We start from the raw sequence: 14,500 nt of genomic DNA, 5'->3' as shown, positions 1-14,500 counted from the left end.
TGTTTTTCTATTCTTCCTACCAAAGTGAATAACCTCACATTTCCCCACATTATACTCCATCTGCCACCTTCTTGCCCACTCACTTAACCTGTCTATATCCCTCTGCAGACTCTTTGTGTCCTCCTCACAGCTCACTTTCCCACCTAGCTTTGTATCGTCAGCAAACTTGGATACATTACACTCGGTCCCTTCATCTAAGTCATTAATATAGATTGTAAATAGCTGAGGCCCAAGCACTGATCCTTGCGGCACCCCACTAGTTACAGCCTGCCAACCTGAGAATGACCCGTTTATCCCTACTCTCTGTTTTCTGTCCTTTAACCAATCCTCTATCCATGTTAATATATTACCCCCAACCCCATGAGCCCTTATCTTGTGTAACAACCTTTTATGTGGCACCTTATCGAATGCCTTTTGAAAATCCAAATATACGACATCCACTGGTTCCCCTTTATCTACCCTGCTAGTTACATCCTCAAAAAACTCTAATAAATTTATCAAACACGATTTCCCTTTCATAAAACCATGTTGACTCTGCCTGATCATATTATGATTTTCTAAGTGCCCTGTTACCACTTCCTTAATAATGGATTCCAGCATTTTCCCTACTATTAATGTCAGGTTAACTGGTCTGTAGTTCCCTGTTTTCTCTCTCCCTCCTTTCTTGAATAGCGGGGTTACATTTGCCACCTTCCAATCCGCTGGGAATGTTCTAGAATCTAGGGAATTCTGGAAGATCAAAACCAATGCATCCACTATCTCTGCAGCCTCCTCTTTTTGAACCCTGGGATGTAGGCCATCAGGTCCAGGGGATTTATTGGCTTTTAGTCCCATTAATTTCTCCAGTACTTTTTCTTTACGAATATTAATTACTTTAAGTTCCTCACTCTCATTAGACCCTTGGTTCCCCACTATTTCTGGTAGGCCTTTTGTCTTCTACTGTGAAGACAGATACGAAATATTTGTTTAACGTCTCTGCCATTTCCTTATTCCCCATTATAATTTCTCCTGTCTCAGCCTCTAAGGGACCAACGTCTACTTTTGCTAATCTCTTCCTTTTTACACACTTGTAGGAGCTCTTACAATCTGTTTTTATATTTCTTGCTAGTTCACTCTCATATTCTATTTTCTCCCTCTTTATCAATTTTTTGTTCATCCTTTGCTGGTTTCGAAAACTCTCCAAATCCTGGGGCAGTTAAGTGTGGGGACTGGAATCACGTAGAGGCCCAGACCGGGTAAGGACGATAGGTTCCCTTCCCGAAAGGACATCAGTGAATCAGTTGGGTTTTTTCAACAATCAGAGAGAAGCTTTTTATTTCCAGATTTTTAAATAAAAAATCAATTCAAAAATTCAAACAGCCCACGGTGGGCTTTGAACGCACAATCTGTGAATGACTGCTCCAGTAAAACAAGCACGACATGACCGTACCTGGGACTCTGTGGCAAGATTGTCGTCAATATCAAATGAAGAATAGGGAAAGGACGGGAGATTTTAAATTTCAAATTTGCTTTGGTTCCACAAATGAATGAAAACTTAAAAAGTGAAAAGGTTAGAGAGTGAGAGGAGATCCGTGTTACAGGAAACAAAGTTCATCTCTGCTCTACCTGCCCTGGGAGTGTTTGATGGGACAGTGTAGAGGGAGCTTTACTCTGTGTCTAACCCTGTACCTGACCCTGGGAGTGTTTGATGGGACAGTGTAGAGGGAGCTTTACTCTGTATCGAACCCTGTACCTGCCCCTGGGAGTGTTTGATGGGACAGTGTAGAGGGAGCTTTACTCTGTATCTAACCCTGTACCTGCCCTGGGAGTGTTTGATGGGACAGTGTAGAGGGAGCTTTACTCTGTATCTAACCCTGTACCTGCCCTGGGAGTGTTTGATGGGACAGTGTAGAGGGAGCTTTACTCTGTATCTAACCCTGTACCTGCCCTGGGAGTGTTTGATGGGACAGTGTAGAGGGAGCTTTACTCTGTATCTAACCCTGTACCTGCCCTGGGAGTGTTTGATGGCCTGAACTGATTAAAGTTCCGTTCTCTCAGCACTAACATCCCTCGCGTTTTACAAAATGACTGGTGTTAATTCGGCAAACGGAACTGTCAGTCTCCTCCGGCAAAGTCTGACAAAGAGGATTGAGACGGATCGGCAGGTGGTCTGTTTTTGGTTGAGGTTGGAGAATTTTCCAATGCTCTGGGAGAACCCCCCACTTTTGCTGTGAGCAGGGGCTTTGCGTTCTTGTACTCTACACCGTGCCAGTCTGTCACAGCCGAGCCAAGCTGATAACTGTTTTATATTTACACCATTTCACGCAGTAACCAATACTACGTTAAGAGAGAGATCTCTAAATCCAGGAACAATATACTATTTCCGTGTAGCAGCTTACAGTGACAAGGGACGTGGCAGGTTCTCGGCTGAGATGAGTGTGAAGGTGCCAAGTGAGTAATAATTCCTTCCACCGTGTGTACAATAGAGTTAGGGTTCCCTTTCAGCAAATCACACAGGAATATCAGCCCTGGCTCAGTGGCTGTCTCTCTCTCTCGACTCTGAGTCAGGAGGTCGTGGGTTCGAGCCCCCACTCCAGAGACTTGAGCCCCATAATCCAGGCCGACACTTCCCAGTGCCAGTACTGAGGGAGCGCCGCACTGTCGGAGGGTCAGTACTGAGGGAGCGCCGCACTGTCGGAGGGTCAGTACTGAGGGAGCGCCGCACTGTCGGAGGGTCAGTACTGAGGGAGCACCGCACTGTCGGAGGGTCAGTACTGAGGGAGCGCCGCACTGTCGGAGGGTCAGTACTGAGGGAGCGCCGCACTGTCGGAGGGTCAGTACTGAGGGAGCGCTGCACTGTCGGAGGGTCAGTACTGAGGGAGCGCCGCACTGTCGGAGGGTCGGTACTGAGGGAGCGCCGCACTGTCGAACGGTCAGTACTGTAGGAGCGCTGCACTGTCGGAGGGTCAGTACTGAGGGAGCGTTGCACTGTCGGAGGGTCAGTACTGAGGGAGCGCCGCACTGTCGGAGGGTCAGTACTGAGGGAGCGCCGCACTGTCGGAGGGTCAGTACTGAGGGAGCGCCGCACTGTCAGAGGGTCGGTACTGAGGGAGCGCCGCACTGTCGGAGGGTCAGTACTGAGGGAGCGCCGCACTGTCCGAGGGTCAGTACTGAGGGAGCGCCGCACTGTCAGAGGGTCGGTACTGAGGGAGCGCTGCACTGTCGGAGGGTCAGTACTGAGGGAGCGCCGCACTGTCCGAGGGTCAGTACTGAGGGAGCGCTGCACTGTCGGAGGGTCAGTACTGAGGGAGCGCCGCACTGTCGGAGGGTCAGTACTGAGGGAGCGCCGCACTGTCGGAGGGTCAGTACTGAGGGAGCGCCGCACTGTCGGAGGGTCAGTACTGAGGGAGCGCCGCACTGTCGGAGGGTCAGTACTGAGGGAGCGCCGCACTGTCGGAGGGTCAGTACTGAGGGAGCGCCGCACTGTCGGAGGGTCAGTACTGAGGGAGCGCCGCACTGTCGGAGGGTCAGGACTGAGGGAGTGCTGCACTGTCGGAGGGTCAGTACTGAGGGAGCGCCGCACTGTCGGAGGGTCAGTACTGAGGGAGCGCTGCACTGTCGGAGGGTCAGTACTGAGGGAGCGCCGCACTGTCGGAGGGTCAGTACTGAGGGAGTGCTGCACTGTCGGAGGGTCAGTACTGAGGGAGTGCTGCACTGTCGGAGGTGCCGTCTTTCGGATGAAACGTTAAACCGAGGCCCCGTCTGCCCTCTTAGGGAAAAGATCCCACGGCCACTATTTCAAACAAGGGCAGGGGGAGTTCTCTCCAGTGTTCTAGTTAATGTTTGTCCCTCAACCAACTTTGCAACTTGTGGGATCTTGCTGTGCATAAATTGGCTGCCGCGTTTCCTACATTACAGCAGTGACCACACTTCAAAAATAAGTATTTCACTGGCTGTAAAACGCTTTGCGATGTCATTAAAGGCACTATAGAAATGCAATTTGTTTCTTTTCATAGAATCATACAGCACAGAACGAGGCCATTCGGCCCATCGTACCTGTGCTGGCTCTTTGAAAGAGCTTTCCAATTAGTCCCGCTCCCCTGCTCTGTCACCATAGCCCTGCCAAAATTCACCAGTCATTCTCACTGCCTTACTTTACAGGGAGACGCAGGTGCCAAAACATCTGCCCAGTCCAGGGAACAGCTGGAGTCACTGAAGTCAATGCCCCTGCAACATTCAGGGCGAGTGGTGGTCCCAAGGTCACCCAGAGGGATGACGGTAAGTCTGTGGGGACCGGGCAGCCTGGGGAATCTAACAGTGGAGCACTGGGTCCCCAAACTCTGTCCCCTGCCCCCCCCCCCCCGTATCCTAACTCGCACCGAGTCCCGTTCACCCATCACCCCCTGTGCTCGCTGACCGACATCGGCTCCCGGTCCGGGAACGCCTCGATTTTAAAATTCTCATCCTCGTGTTCAAATCCCTCCACGGCCCCCTCGCCCCCCCTCCCTATCTCTGTAACCTCCTCCAGCCCCACAACCCTCCGAGATCTCTGCGTTCCTCCAATTCTGGCCTCTCGTCCATCCCCCCGATTCCCATCGCTCCACCATTGGCGGCCGTGCCTTCAGCTGCCTGGGCCCTGAGCTCTGGAATTCCCTCCCTAAACCTCTCCGCCTCTCTCTCCTCCTTTAAGACCCCCTGTTAGTGTCGACACCTCTCACAGTCTGACTCCCTCATTAACCTGTTCCGTTTTCCTGTTTTCCCAGACGCAACTTCGGATCAGAATACACTGAGCGCTTCAGCCATCTCCGGAATCTGCCTTCTCGGGATTCTGTTGCTGCTGTTATTAGCCATGCATTTTTACCTTAAAAGGTGCAAGGCACCAATTCAGTGTGAGTATAATTATCAGTAACTTACACTTCATATAACAGAACATTCACTGCAATAGCCCCTTTGGCAAAGACTGTGTGCAGACAAAGTCTCCCCATTCAGGCCAATGTCTGATTGGAGCTGTGTAATATAAGTAATAATTATACCCCAGGGTCAGGTACAGGGTTAGATACAGAGTAAAGCTCCCTCTACACTGTCCCATCAAACACTCCCAGGGCAGGTACAGCACGGGTTAGATACAGAGTAAAGCTCCCTCTACACTGTCCCATCAAACACTCCCAGGGATAGGTACAGGGTTAGATACAGAGTAAAGCTCCCTCTACACTGTCCCATCAAACACTCCCAGGGCAGGTACAGGGTTAGATTTTTTTTTTTTTTTATTCGTTCACGGGATGTGGGCGTCGCTGGCGAGGCCGGCATTTATTGCCCATCCCTAATTGCCCTCGAGAAGGTGGTGTTGAGCCGCCTTCTTGAACCGCTGCAGTCCGTGTGGTGACGGTTCTCCCACAGTGCTGTTAGGAAGGGAGTTCCAGGATTTTGACCCAGCGACGATGAAGGAACGGCGATATATTTCCAAGTCGGGATGGTGTGTGACTTGGAGGGGAACGTACAGGTGGTGTTGTTCCCATGCGCCTGCTGCCCTTGTCCTTCTAGGTGGTAGAGGTCGCGGGTTTGGGAGGTGCTGTCGAAGAAGCCTTGGCGAGTTGCTGCAGTGCATCCTGTGGATGGTGCACACCGCAGCCACAGTGCGTCGGTGGTGAAGGGAGTGAATGTTTAGGGTGGTGGATGGGGTGCCAATCAAGCGGGCTGCTTTATCTTGGATGGTGTCAAGCTTCTTGAGTGTTGTTGGAGCTGCACTCATCCAGGCAAGTGGAGAGTATTCCATCACACTCCTGACTTGTGCCTTGTAGATGGTGGAAAGGCTTTGGGGAGTCAGGAGGTGAGTCACTCGCCACAGAATACCCAGCCTCTGACCTGCTCTTGTAGCCACAGTATTTATGTGGCTGGTCCAGTTAAGTTTCTGGTCAATGGTGACCCCCAGGATGTTGATGGTGGGGGATTCGGCGATGGTAATGCCGTTGAATGTCAAGGGGAGGTGGTTAGACTCTCTCTTGTTGGAGATGGTCATTGCCTGGCACTTATCTGGCGCGAATGTTACTTGCCACTTATGAGCCCAAGCCTGGATGTTGTCCAGGTCTTGCTGCATGCAGGCTCGGACTGCTTCATTATCTGAAGGGTTGCGAATGGAACTGAACACTGTGCAGTCATCAGCGAACATCCCCATTTCTGATCTTATGATGGAGGGAAGGTCATTGATGAAGCAGCTGAAGATGGTTGGGCCTAGGACACTGCCCTGAGGAACTCCTGCAGCAATGCCCTGGGGCTGAGATGATTGGCCTCCAACAACCACTACCATCTTCCTTTGTGCTAGGTATGACTCCAGCCACTGGAGAGTTTTCTCCCTGATTCCCATTGACTTCAATTTTACTGGGGCTCCTTGGTGCCACACTCGGTCAAATGCTGCCTTGATGTCAAGGGCAGTCACTCTCACCTCACCTCTGGAATTCAGCTCTTTTGTCCATGTTTGGACCAAGGCTGTAATGAGGTCTGGAGCCGAGTGGTCCTGGCGGAACCCAAACTGAGCATCGGTGAGCAGGTTATTGGTAAGTAAGTGCCGCTTGATAGCACTGTCGACGACACCTTCCATCACTTTGCTGATGATTGAGAGTAGACTGATGGGGCGGTAATTGGCCGGATTGGATTTGTCCTGCTTTTTGTGGACAGGACATACCTGGGCAATTTTCCACATTGTCGGGTGGATGCCAGTGTTGTAGCTGTACTGGAACAGCTTGGCTAGAGGCGCAGCTAGTTCTGGAGCACAAGTCTTCAGCACTACAGCTGGGATGTTGTCGGGGCCCATAACCTTTGCTGTATCCAGTGATACAGAGTAAAGCTCCCTCTACACTGTCCCGTCAAACACTCCCAGGGCAGGTACAGGGTTAGATACAGAGTAAAGCTCCCTCTACACTGTCCCATCAAACACTCCCAGGGCAGGTACAGGGTTAGATACAGAGTAAAGCTCCCTCGACACTGTCCCATCAAACACTCCCAGGGCAGGTCCAGCACGGGTTAGATACAGAGTAAAGCTCCCTCTACACTGTCCCATCAAATACTCCCAGGGCAGGTACAGGGTTAGATACAGAGTAAGGCTCCCTCTACACTGTCCCATCAAACACTCCCAGGGTCAGGTACAGGGTTAGATACAGAGCCTGAATCTGATTGGTATGGCCCTCCCTCAATTTTAATGCCAACATTTTGTCCTTTTATTTTAAAACAGAATTTTCTGACTGATGATCCAACCCTGGGACCAGATCTTGAGACGAACTCCAAGGCCCTTAGATGAAGATTTAGATACGATTGAGATGGTGATATAAAACTGAGGAACATTATATTGATCTTTCTCTCCCCATTTTCCCTGGACTGGTCCAGTCTGAGAGCACTGATGAATGTTTCCAACGCTGGATTCAGAGGTGAACGTATCACAGGGGTGTTCACTGAAATAACCAAAATTTTATTTGAGTGATTACAGAAACTAATATCTCTGGGAAATCCTTAAGCTTCGTGCAGCAAGTCCATAGTTTACAGTTGAAGATTCGTGTTTAGCGGTGGGTTAACGCACTGCCCTCTCACCTCTGAGACCAGCATTTGATTCCAGCTCAAATCATAGAATCGTACAGTGCAGAAAAAGGCCATTCGGCCCATCATGCCTGTGCCAGCTCTTTGTGAGAGCTGTCCAGTTAGTCCGACTCCCCCCTGCCCTTTCCCTGTAGACCTTCAAATTTTTCCTTTTCAAGTATTTATCCAATTCCCCTTTTGAAAGTTATTATTGAATCTGCTTCCACCGCCCTTTCAGGCAGCGCATCCCAGATCAGAACAACTCGCTGCGTAAAAATGATTTCTCCTCATCTCCCCCCCTCTGGTTGTTTTGCCAAAATCATTTGGAATAAAAGCGTCCTCACCAAAGCTGTCTGTTGAATTGAATTTGGTTTGCCTTAAACGCAGTCAAGAGTAAAAGAAAAATCTCTCCAATTGGTCTTCTTGAAGAGGACACAAGGATGGTTGATATGGGAACGGGGGGGTAGTCCTGTACCCCTGGAGTTGGAGTTGAGATGTATCACGGGGATAGTCGAGAGGGACCTTTACCCATCGCATTCCTTGTCTAGGAGTGCATGGGAAGTCCATTTCTCAACAATGGCCTCCTCTCCCTTTCATAAGCACGAAATTTGTCCTAGATTCAGGCAGCCCTCGGACGAAAAAATTAGGCTGTCAGGAAATTCTAGAACATTCCTCAAGCCAAGAGCGGTGGCTTGCTGAAACCCCTCTATTAAATCTCCCCTTAACCTTCTCTGCTCTCAGGAGAACAACCCCAGCTTCTCCAGTCTCTCCACATAAGGCTGAGACTGATATTTAGACTGAGACTTTTTTCCCTGGAGAGTAGGAGGTTAAGGGGTGATCTTATAGAAGTTTATAAAATAATGAGGGGCATAGATAAGGTAGATAGTCAAAATCTTTTCCCAAAGGTAGGGGAGTCTATAACGAGGGGGCATAGATTTAAGGTGAGAGGGGAGAGATACAAAAGGGTCCAGAGGGGCAATTTTTTCACTCAAAGAGTGGTGAGTGTCTGGAACGAGCTGCCAGAGGCAGTAGTGGAGGCGGGTACAATTTTGTCTTTTAAAAAGCATTTGGACAGTTACATGGGTAAGATGGGTATAGAGGGATATGGGCCAAGTGCAGGCAATTGGGACTAGCTTAGTGGTATAAACTGGGCGACATGGACATGTTGGGCCGAAGGGCCTGTTTCCATGTTGTAAACTTCTATGACTCTATAACTTGATTTAGGGGAGATTTAATCGAGGGGTTCAAAATCACGAAGGGTTTTAATAGAGTAAATAAGGAGAAACTGTTTCCAGTGGCAGGAGGGTCGGTAACCAGAGGACACAGATTTAAGATAATTGGCAAAAGTGGGGAGATGAGGAGAATGTTTTTTTACGCAGCGAGTTGTTCTGATCTGGAATGCGCTGCCTGAAAGGGCGGTGGAAGCAGATTCAATAATAACTTTCAAAAGGGGAATCGGATAAATACTTGAAGGGGAAAAATTTGCAGGATTATGGGGGAAAGAGCAGGGGGGGGAGGGAGTGGGACTAATTGGATAGCTCTTTCAAAGAGCCAGCACAGGCACAATGGGCCGAATGGCCACCTTCTGCGCTGAACCTACGACGATACCATGAACCAATCAGCGGCAGATGAAAACCAGGATCAGAAGCCAATTGAAAAGTTTGAAAGAGCAAGTGACAAGTGATCGAACAGATCCACAGAGAGGTGAAAACATTGGTGGGAAATGAGCATTTAAACATTTGGTTCGAAACTTTCTCCAGAAAATTTCAACAGCGACCCCTGAATCAGTTCAAAAATCCAAGTCAGGAATTCAAATACACCAACAGGCAAACAAATCGAGCATTCTCACCACTCCCTGGGTGGAGAGGTCCCTCCGCAATCCCCTATTGGATTTGTTAGTGACTATCTTATATTTATTGCCCCTAGTGAACAGTGAGGAGGATAGTGATAGACTTCAAGAGGATATCGACAGGCTGGTGGAATGGGCGGACACGTGGCAGATGAAACTTAACGCAGAAAAATGCGAAGTGATACATTTCAGTAGGAAGAGCGAGGAGAGGCGATATAAACTAGATGGCACAACTCTAAAAGGAACAGAGAGATCTGGGGGTATATGCGCACAAATCGTTGAAGGTGCCAGGGCAGGTTGAGAAAGCGGTTAAAAAAGCATACGGGATCCTGGGCTTTATAAATATCGTCATCAAACCAGCGGACAAAGGAGGAGCCATCGTCATACAGAACAGAACGGACTATTGCAAAGAAGCATACCGACAACTGGACAACCAGGAACACTACAGACGGTTACCCGCAGATCCGACCAAAGAACACACCCACCAGCTCAACAAACTGATCAAGACCTTCGATCCAGACCTTCAAAGCATCCTACGCGCTCTCATCCCACGTACTCCCCGCGTGGGAGACTTCTACTGCCTCCCAAAGATACACAAAGCCAACACACCCGGACGTCCTATCGTATCAGGCAACGGAACCCTGTGTGAGAACCTCTCTGGATACATCGAGGGCATCCTGAAACCCATCGTACAGGGAACCCCCAGCTTCTGTCGCGACACTGCAGACTTCCTACAAAAACTCAGCACCCACGGATCAGTTGAACCAGGAACACTTCTCACCACGATGGACGTCTCGGCACTCTACACCAGTATCCCCCACGATGACGGAATCGCTGCGACAGCATCAATACTCAACACCAACAACAGCCAATCTCCGGACGCCATCCTACAACTCATCCGCTTCATCCTGGATCACAATGTCTTCACCTTCGATAACCAGTTCTTTACCCAAACACACGGAACAGCCATGGGGACCAAATTCGCACCCCAATACGCCAACATTTTCATGCACAAGTTCGAGCAGGACTTCTTCACTGCACAGGACCTCCAACCAACGCTATACACCAGATACATCGACGACATTTTCTTTCTATGGACCCACGGCGAAGAATCACTAAAGAGACTACATGATAACATCAGCAAGTTCCATCCCACCATCAAGCTCACCATGGACTACTCCTCAGAATCAGTTTCTTTCTTGGACACACGAATCTCCATCAAAGACGGGCACCTCAGCACCTCACTCTACCGCAAGCCCACGGACAACCTCACGATGCTCCACTTTTCCAGCTTCCACCCTAACCACGTCAAAGAGGCCATCCCCTATGGACAGGCCCTGCGAATACACAGGGTCTGCTCAGACGAGGAGGAACGCGATGGACACCTACAGACGCTGAAAGACGCCCTAGTAAGAACGGGATATGACGCTCGACTCATCGATCGACAGTTCCGACGGGCCACAGCGAAAAATCGCATAGACCTCCTCAGAAGACTAACACGGGACACAACCAACAGAGTACCCTTCGTCGTCCAGTACTTCCCCGGAGCGGAGAAACTACGCCATGTTCTCCGCAGCCTTCAACATGTCATCAATGACGACGAACACCTCGCTAAGGCCATCCCCACGCCTCCACTACTCGCCTTCAAACAGCCACCCAACCTCAAACAGACTATCGTTCGCAGCAAATTACCTAGCTTTCAGGAGAACAGCGTCCACGACACCACACAACCCTGCCACGATAACCTCTGCGAGACATGCCAGATCATCGACACAAATACCACCATCACACGAGAGGACACCACCCACCAGGTGCACGGTTCATACTCCTGTGACTCGGCCAACGTTGTCTACCTCATTGCAGGAAAGGATGCCCCAGAGCATGGTACATTGGCGAGACCATGCAGACGCTGCGACAACGGATGAACGGACACCGCGCAACAATCGCCAGACAGGAGGGTTCCCTCCCAGTCGGGGAACACTTCAGCAGTCAGGGACATTCAGCCACCGACCTTCGGATAAGCGTACTCCAAGGCGGCCTTCGAGACACACGACAACGCAAAATCGTCGAGCAGAAATTGATAGCCAAGTTCCGCACCCATGAGGACGGCCTCAACCGGGATCTTGGGTTCATGTCACGCTACACGTTACCCCACCAGCGAACAAAAGCTATCTGTTTTTAATATAACGGGTCATTTGCTGGCTTTCTCTGCCTTCCGGATGTTTCTGCCTCTCTCTGTTTTTTTTTCTGTTTGTGTTTTTTTTTTGACTGTATATTCGGGGGCTCTGTAGGTAACACCTCTCTGTCTGAACACGGTGATTGCCTTGGCAACGGGCAGTTGCAAAGACTGTCTGTAATCGCCATGTATTGTTCTGTGATTTATAAATGCGTAGGCTTCGAGGAGTTCCTGACATTTACCTGAGGAAGGAGGAAGCCTCCGAAAGCTTGTAAATTTCAAATAAAATTGCTGGACTATAACTTGGTGTTGTAAAATTGTTTACAATTGTCAACCCCAGTCCATCACCGGCATCTCCACATCATTTATAAATAGAGGCACAGAGTACAAAAGCAAGGAAGTCATGATGAACCTTTATAAAACACTGGTTTGACCACAGCTGGAGTATTGTGTCCAGTTCTGGGCACCGCACTTTAGGAAGGATGTGAAGGCCTTAGAGAGGGTGCAGAGGAGATTTACCAGAATGGGACCAGGGATGAGGGGCTTTAGTTACGTGGATAGACCGGAGAAGCTGGGATTGTTCTCCTTGGAACAGAGACGGTTGCGAGGAGATTTGATCGAGGTATTCAAAATCATGAAGGGTCTAGACAGAGCAGATAGAGAGAAACTGTTCCCATTGGCGGAAGGGTCAAGAACCAGAGGACATAGATTTAAGGCAATTGGCAAAAGAACCAAAGGCGACATGAGGAAAAACTTTTTTACACAGCGAGTGGTTATGATCTGGAATGCACTGCCCGAGGGGGTGGTGGAGGCAGATTCAATCATGGCCTTCAAAAGGGAACTGGATAAGTACTTGAAAGGGAAAAAATTTGCAGGGTTACGGGGACAGGGCGGGGGAGTGGGACTAGCTGGATTGCTCTTGCAGAGAGCCGGCACAGACTCGATGGGCCGAATGGCCTCCTTCCGTGCTGTAACCTTTCTATAATTTTGATTCTAGCTCCGGTCTCCCCCGCAATATTGTTGATTATTTGATTACTAATCGTTCAATTAAAATGTATCCGTGTCGACTCTGTTTTGCTCTGGAATTCCCTCTTTAAACCTCTCCCACCTCTCTCTAGCCCATTCCCCGATTCCCATCGCTCCACCATTGGCGGCCGTGCCTTCAGCTGCCTGGGTCCCGAGCTCTGGAATTCCCTCCCTAAACCTCTCCGCCTCTCTCTCCTCCTTTAAGACGCTCCTTAAAACCTCCCTCTTTGACCGAGCTTTTGGTCACCTGTCCTAATATCTCCTCATGTGGCTCGGCGTCAAATTATGTCTGATTTACGCTCCTGTGAAGGGCCTTGGGACGTTTTACAGTGTTAAAGGCGATATATAAATGCAGATAGAGAAAATTACAGGAGGAATCTTTTTTTAAAAACTTTTATCCATTCGCGACACTGCGAGAGATCAAGTGGTTTCATTCAAATTCCTGTCCTTATCGAACCTCGTGGCAGGTCCACTGCTCCTCTCGTCACCACACTTCCTCTTCCAACAGTTGATGCTGCGTCGAAAGTTTTTCTGCTCGGCAACAGCAACATCTGTTGGGAGACACCAAGTACTGCAGCCGTCCCAACGAAAGAAAGAACTCCCATTTCTACAGCGTCTTTCACCACCTCAGGACGTCCCAAAGCGCTTTACAGCCAACGAAGCACTTTTTTTTTGGAAGTGTGCTCACTGTTGTAATGTAGGAAACGCGGCAGCCAATTTGCGCACAGCAAGATCCCACAAACAGCAATGTGAGAATGAGCAGGTCATTTGATTTAGTGATGTTGGTTCAGGGATAAATATTGGACCCGGGGAGAACTCCCCCCTGCTCTTCTTCCAATGGTGGCCGTGGGATCTTTTACATCCGCTTGAGAGGGGCAGACGGGGCCTCGGTTTAACGATTCATCTGAAAGACGGCACCTCCAACAGTGCGGCGCTCCCTCAGTACTGACCCTCCGACAGTGCGGCGCTCCCTCAGTACTGACCCTCCGACAGTGCGGCGCTCCCTCGGTACTGACCCTCCGACAGTGCGGCGCTCCCTCAGTACTGACCCTCCGACAGTGCGGCGCTCCCTCAGTACCGACCCTCCGACAGTGCGGCGCTCCCTCAGTACTGACCCTCCGACAGCGCGGCGCTCCCTCAGTACTGACCTCCGATAGTGCGGCGCTCCCTCAGTACCGACCCTCCGACAGTGCGGCGCTCCCTCAGTACCGACCCTCCGACAGTGCGGCGCTCCCTCAGTACCGACCCTCCGACAGTGCGGCGCTCCCTCAGTACCGACCCTCCGACAGTGCGGCGCTCCCTCAGTACCGACCCTCCGACAGCGCGGCGCTCCCTCAGTACCGACCCTCCGACAGTGCGGCGCTCCCTCAGTACCGACCCTCCGACAGTGCGGCGCTCCCTCAGTACTGACCCTCCGACAGTGCAGCGCTCCCTCAGTACTGACCCTCCGACAGTGCGGCGCTCCCTCAGTACTGACCCTCCGACAGCGCGGCGCTCCCTCGGTACTGACCCTCCGACAGTGCGGCGCTCCCTCAGTACTGGCATTGGGAATGTCGGCCTGGATTATGGGGCTCAAGTCTCTGGAGTGGGAGACTCTAACCCATGCCCTTCTGAGGCGAGAGAGAGAGAGAGGGAGAGAGCTGAGCCACGGCTGACCGTATCAATGAACAACAGCAGAGGCCTTGGGGACTGCGTTCAGCTGACTTTCCATTTCTGGGATGTCGGTTCAAATCCAACTCAAGACTGTAAAGTCCGTCAGCTGTAAAAGTGCAGTGAGGTTAAGGCAGACAAACCCAGTTGATAATGTAGTGGCTCTGCTGCTGGACTCATAATCCAGAGACTGTGTGAGTTCATATTCCACTGTGGGCAGTTTGAGAGTGTGAATTCAGTTTTTAATGGAAAGTAGG

General features: G+C 50.4%; 1 protein-coding gene across 1 annotated transcript in view; it reads left to right on the top strand.

The window, feature by feature from the left end:
* Window positions 1–7,890, top strand: part of LOC137306255 (uncharacterized) — a 38,236-nt gene extending 30,346 nt beyond the window's left edge. The window contains exons 7-10 of the mRNA XM_067975409.1: window positions 2,308–2,430; window positions 4,141–4,257; window positions 4,743–4,868; window positions 7,205–7,890. Coding sequence (XP_067831510.1) covers window positions 2,308–2,430; window positions 4,141–4,257; window positions 4,743–4,868; window positions 7,205–7,206 — 368 coding nt within the window. The 3' untranslated portion in view covers window positions 7,207–7,890. The remainder of the gene's footprint in view (window positions 1–2,307; window positions 2,431–4,140; window positions 4,258–4,742; window positions 4,869–7,204) is intronic.
* Window positions 7,891–14,500: the final 6,610 nt, after the last annotated feature.

The sequence above is a fragment of the Heptranchias perlo genome, chromosome 42 (assembly GCF_035084215.1).
Source record: "Heptranchias perlo isolate sHepPer1 chromosome 42, sHepPer1.hap1, whole genome shotgun sequence".
NCBI classification, from domain to species: Eukaryota; Metazoa; Chordata; class Chondrichthyes; order Hexanchiformes; family Hexanchidae; genus Heptranchias; species Heptranchias perlo.
Note: the sequence above shows the minus strand (reverse complement) of the source record. Positions and strands in the feature narration are given on the sequence as shown.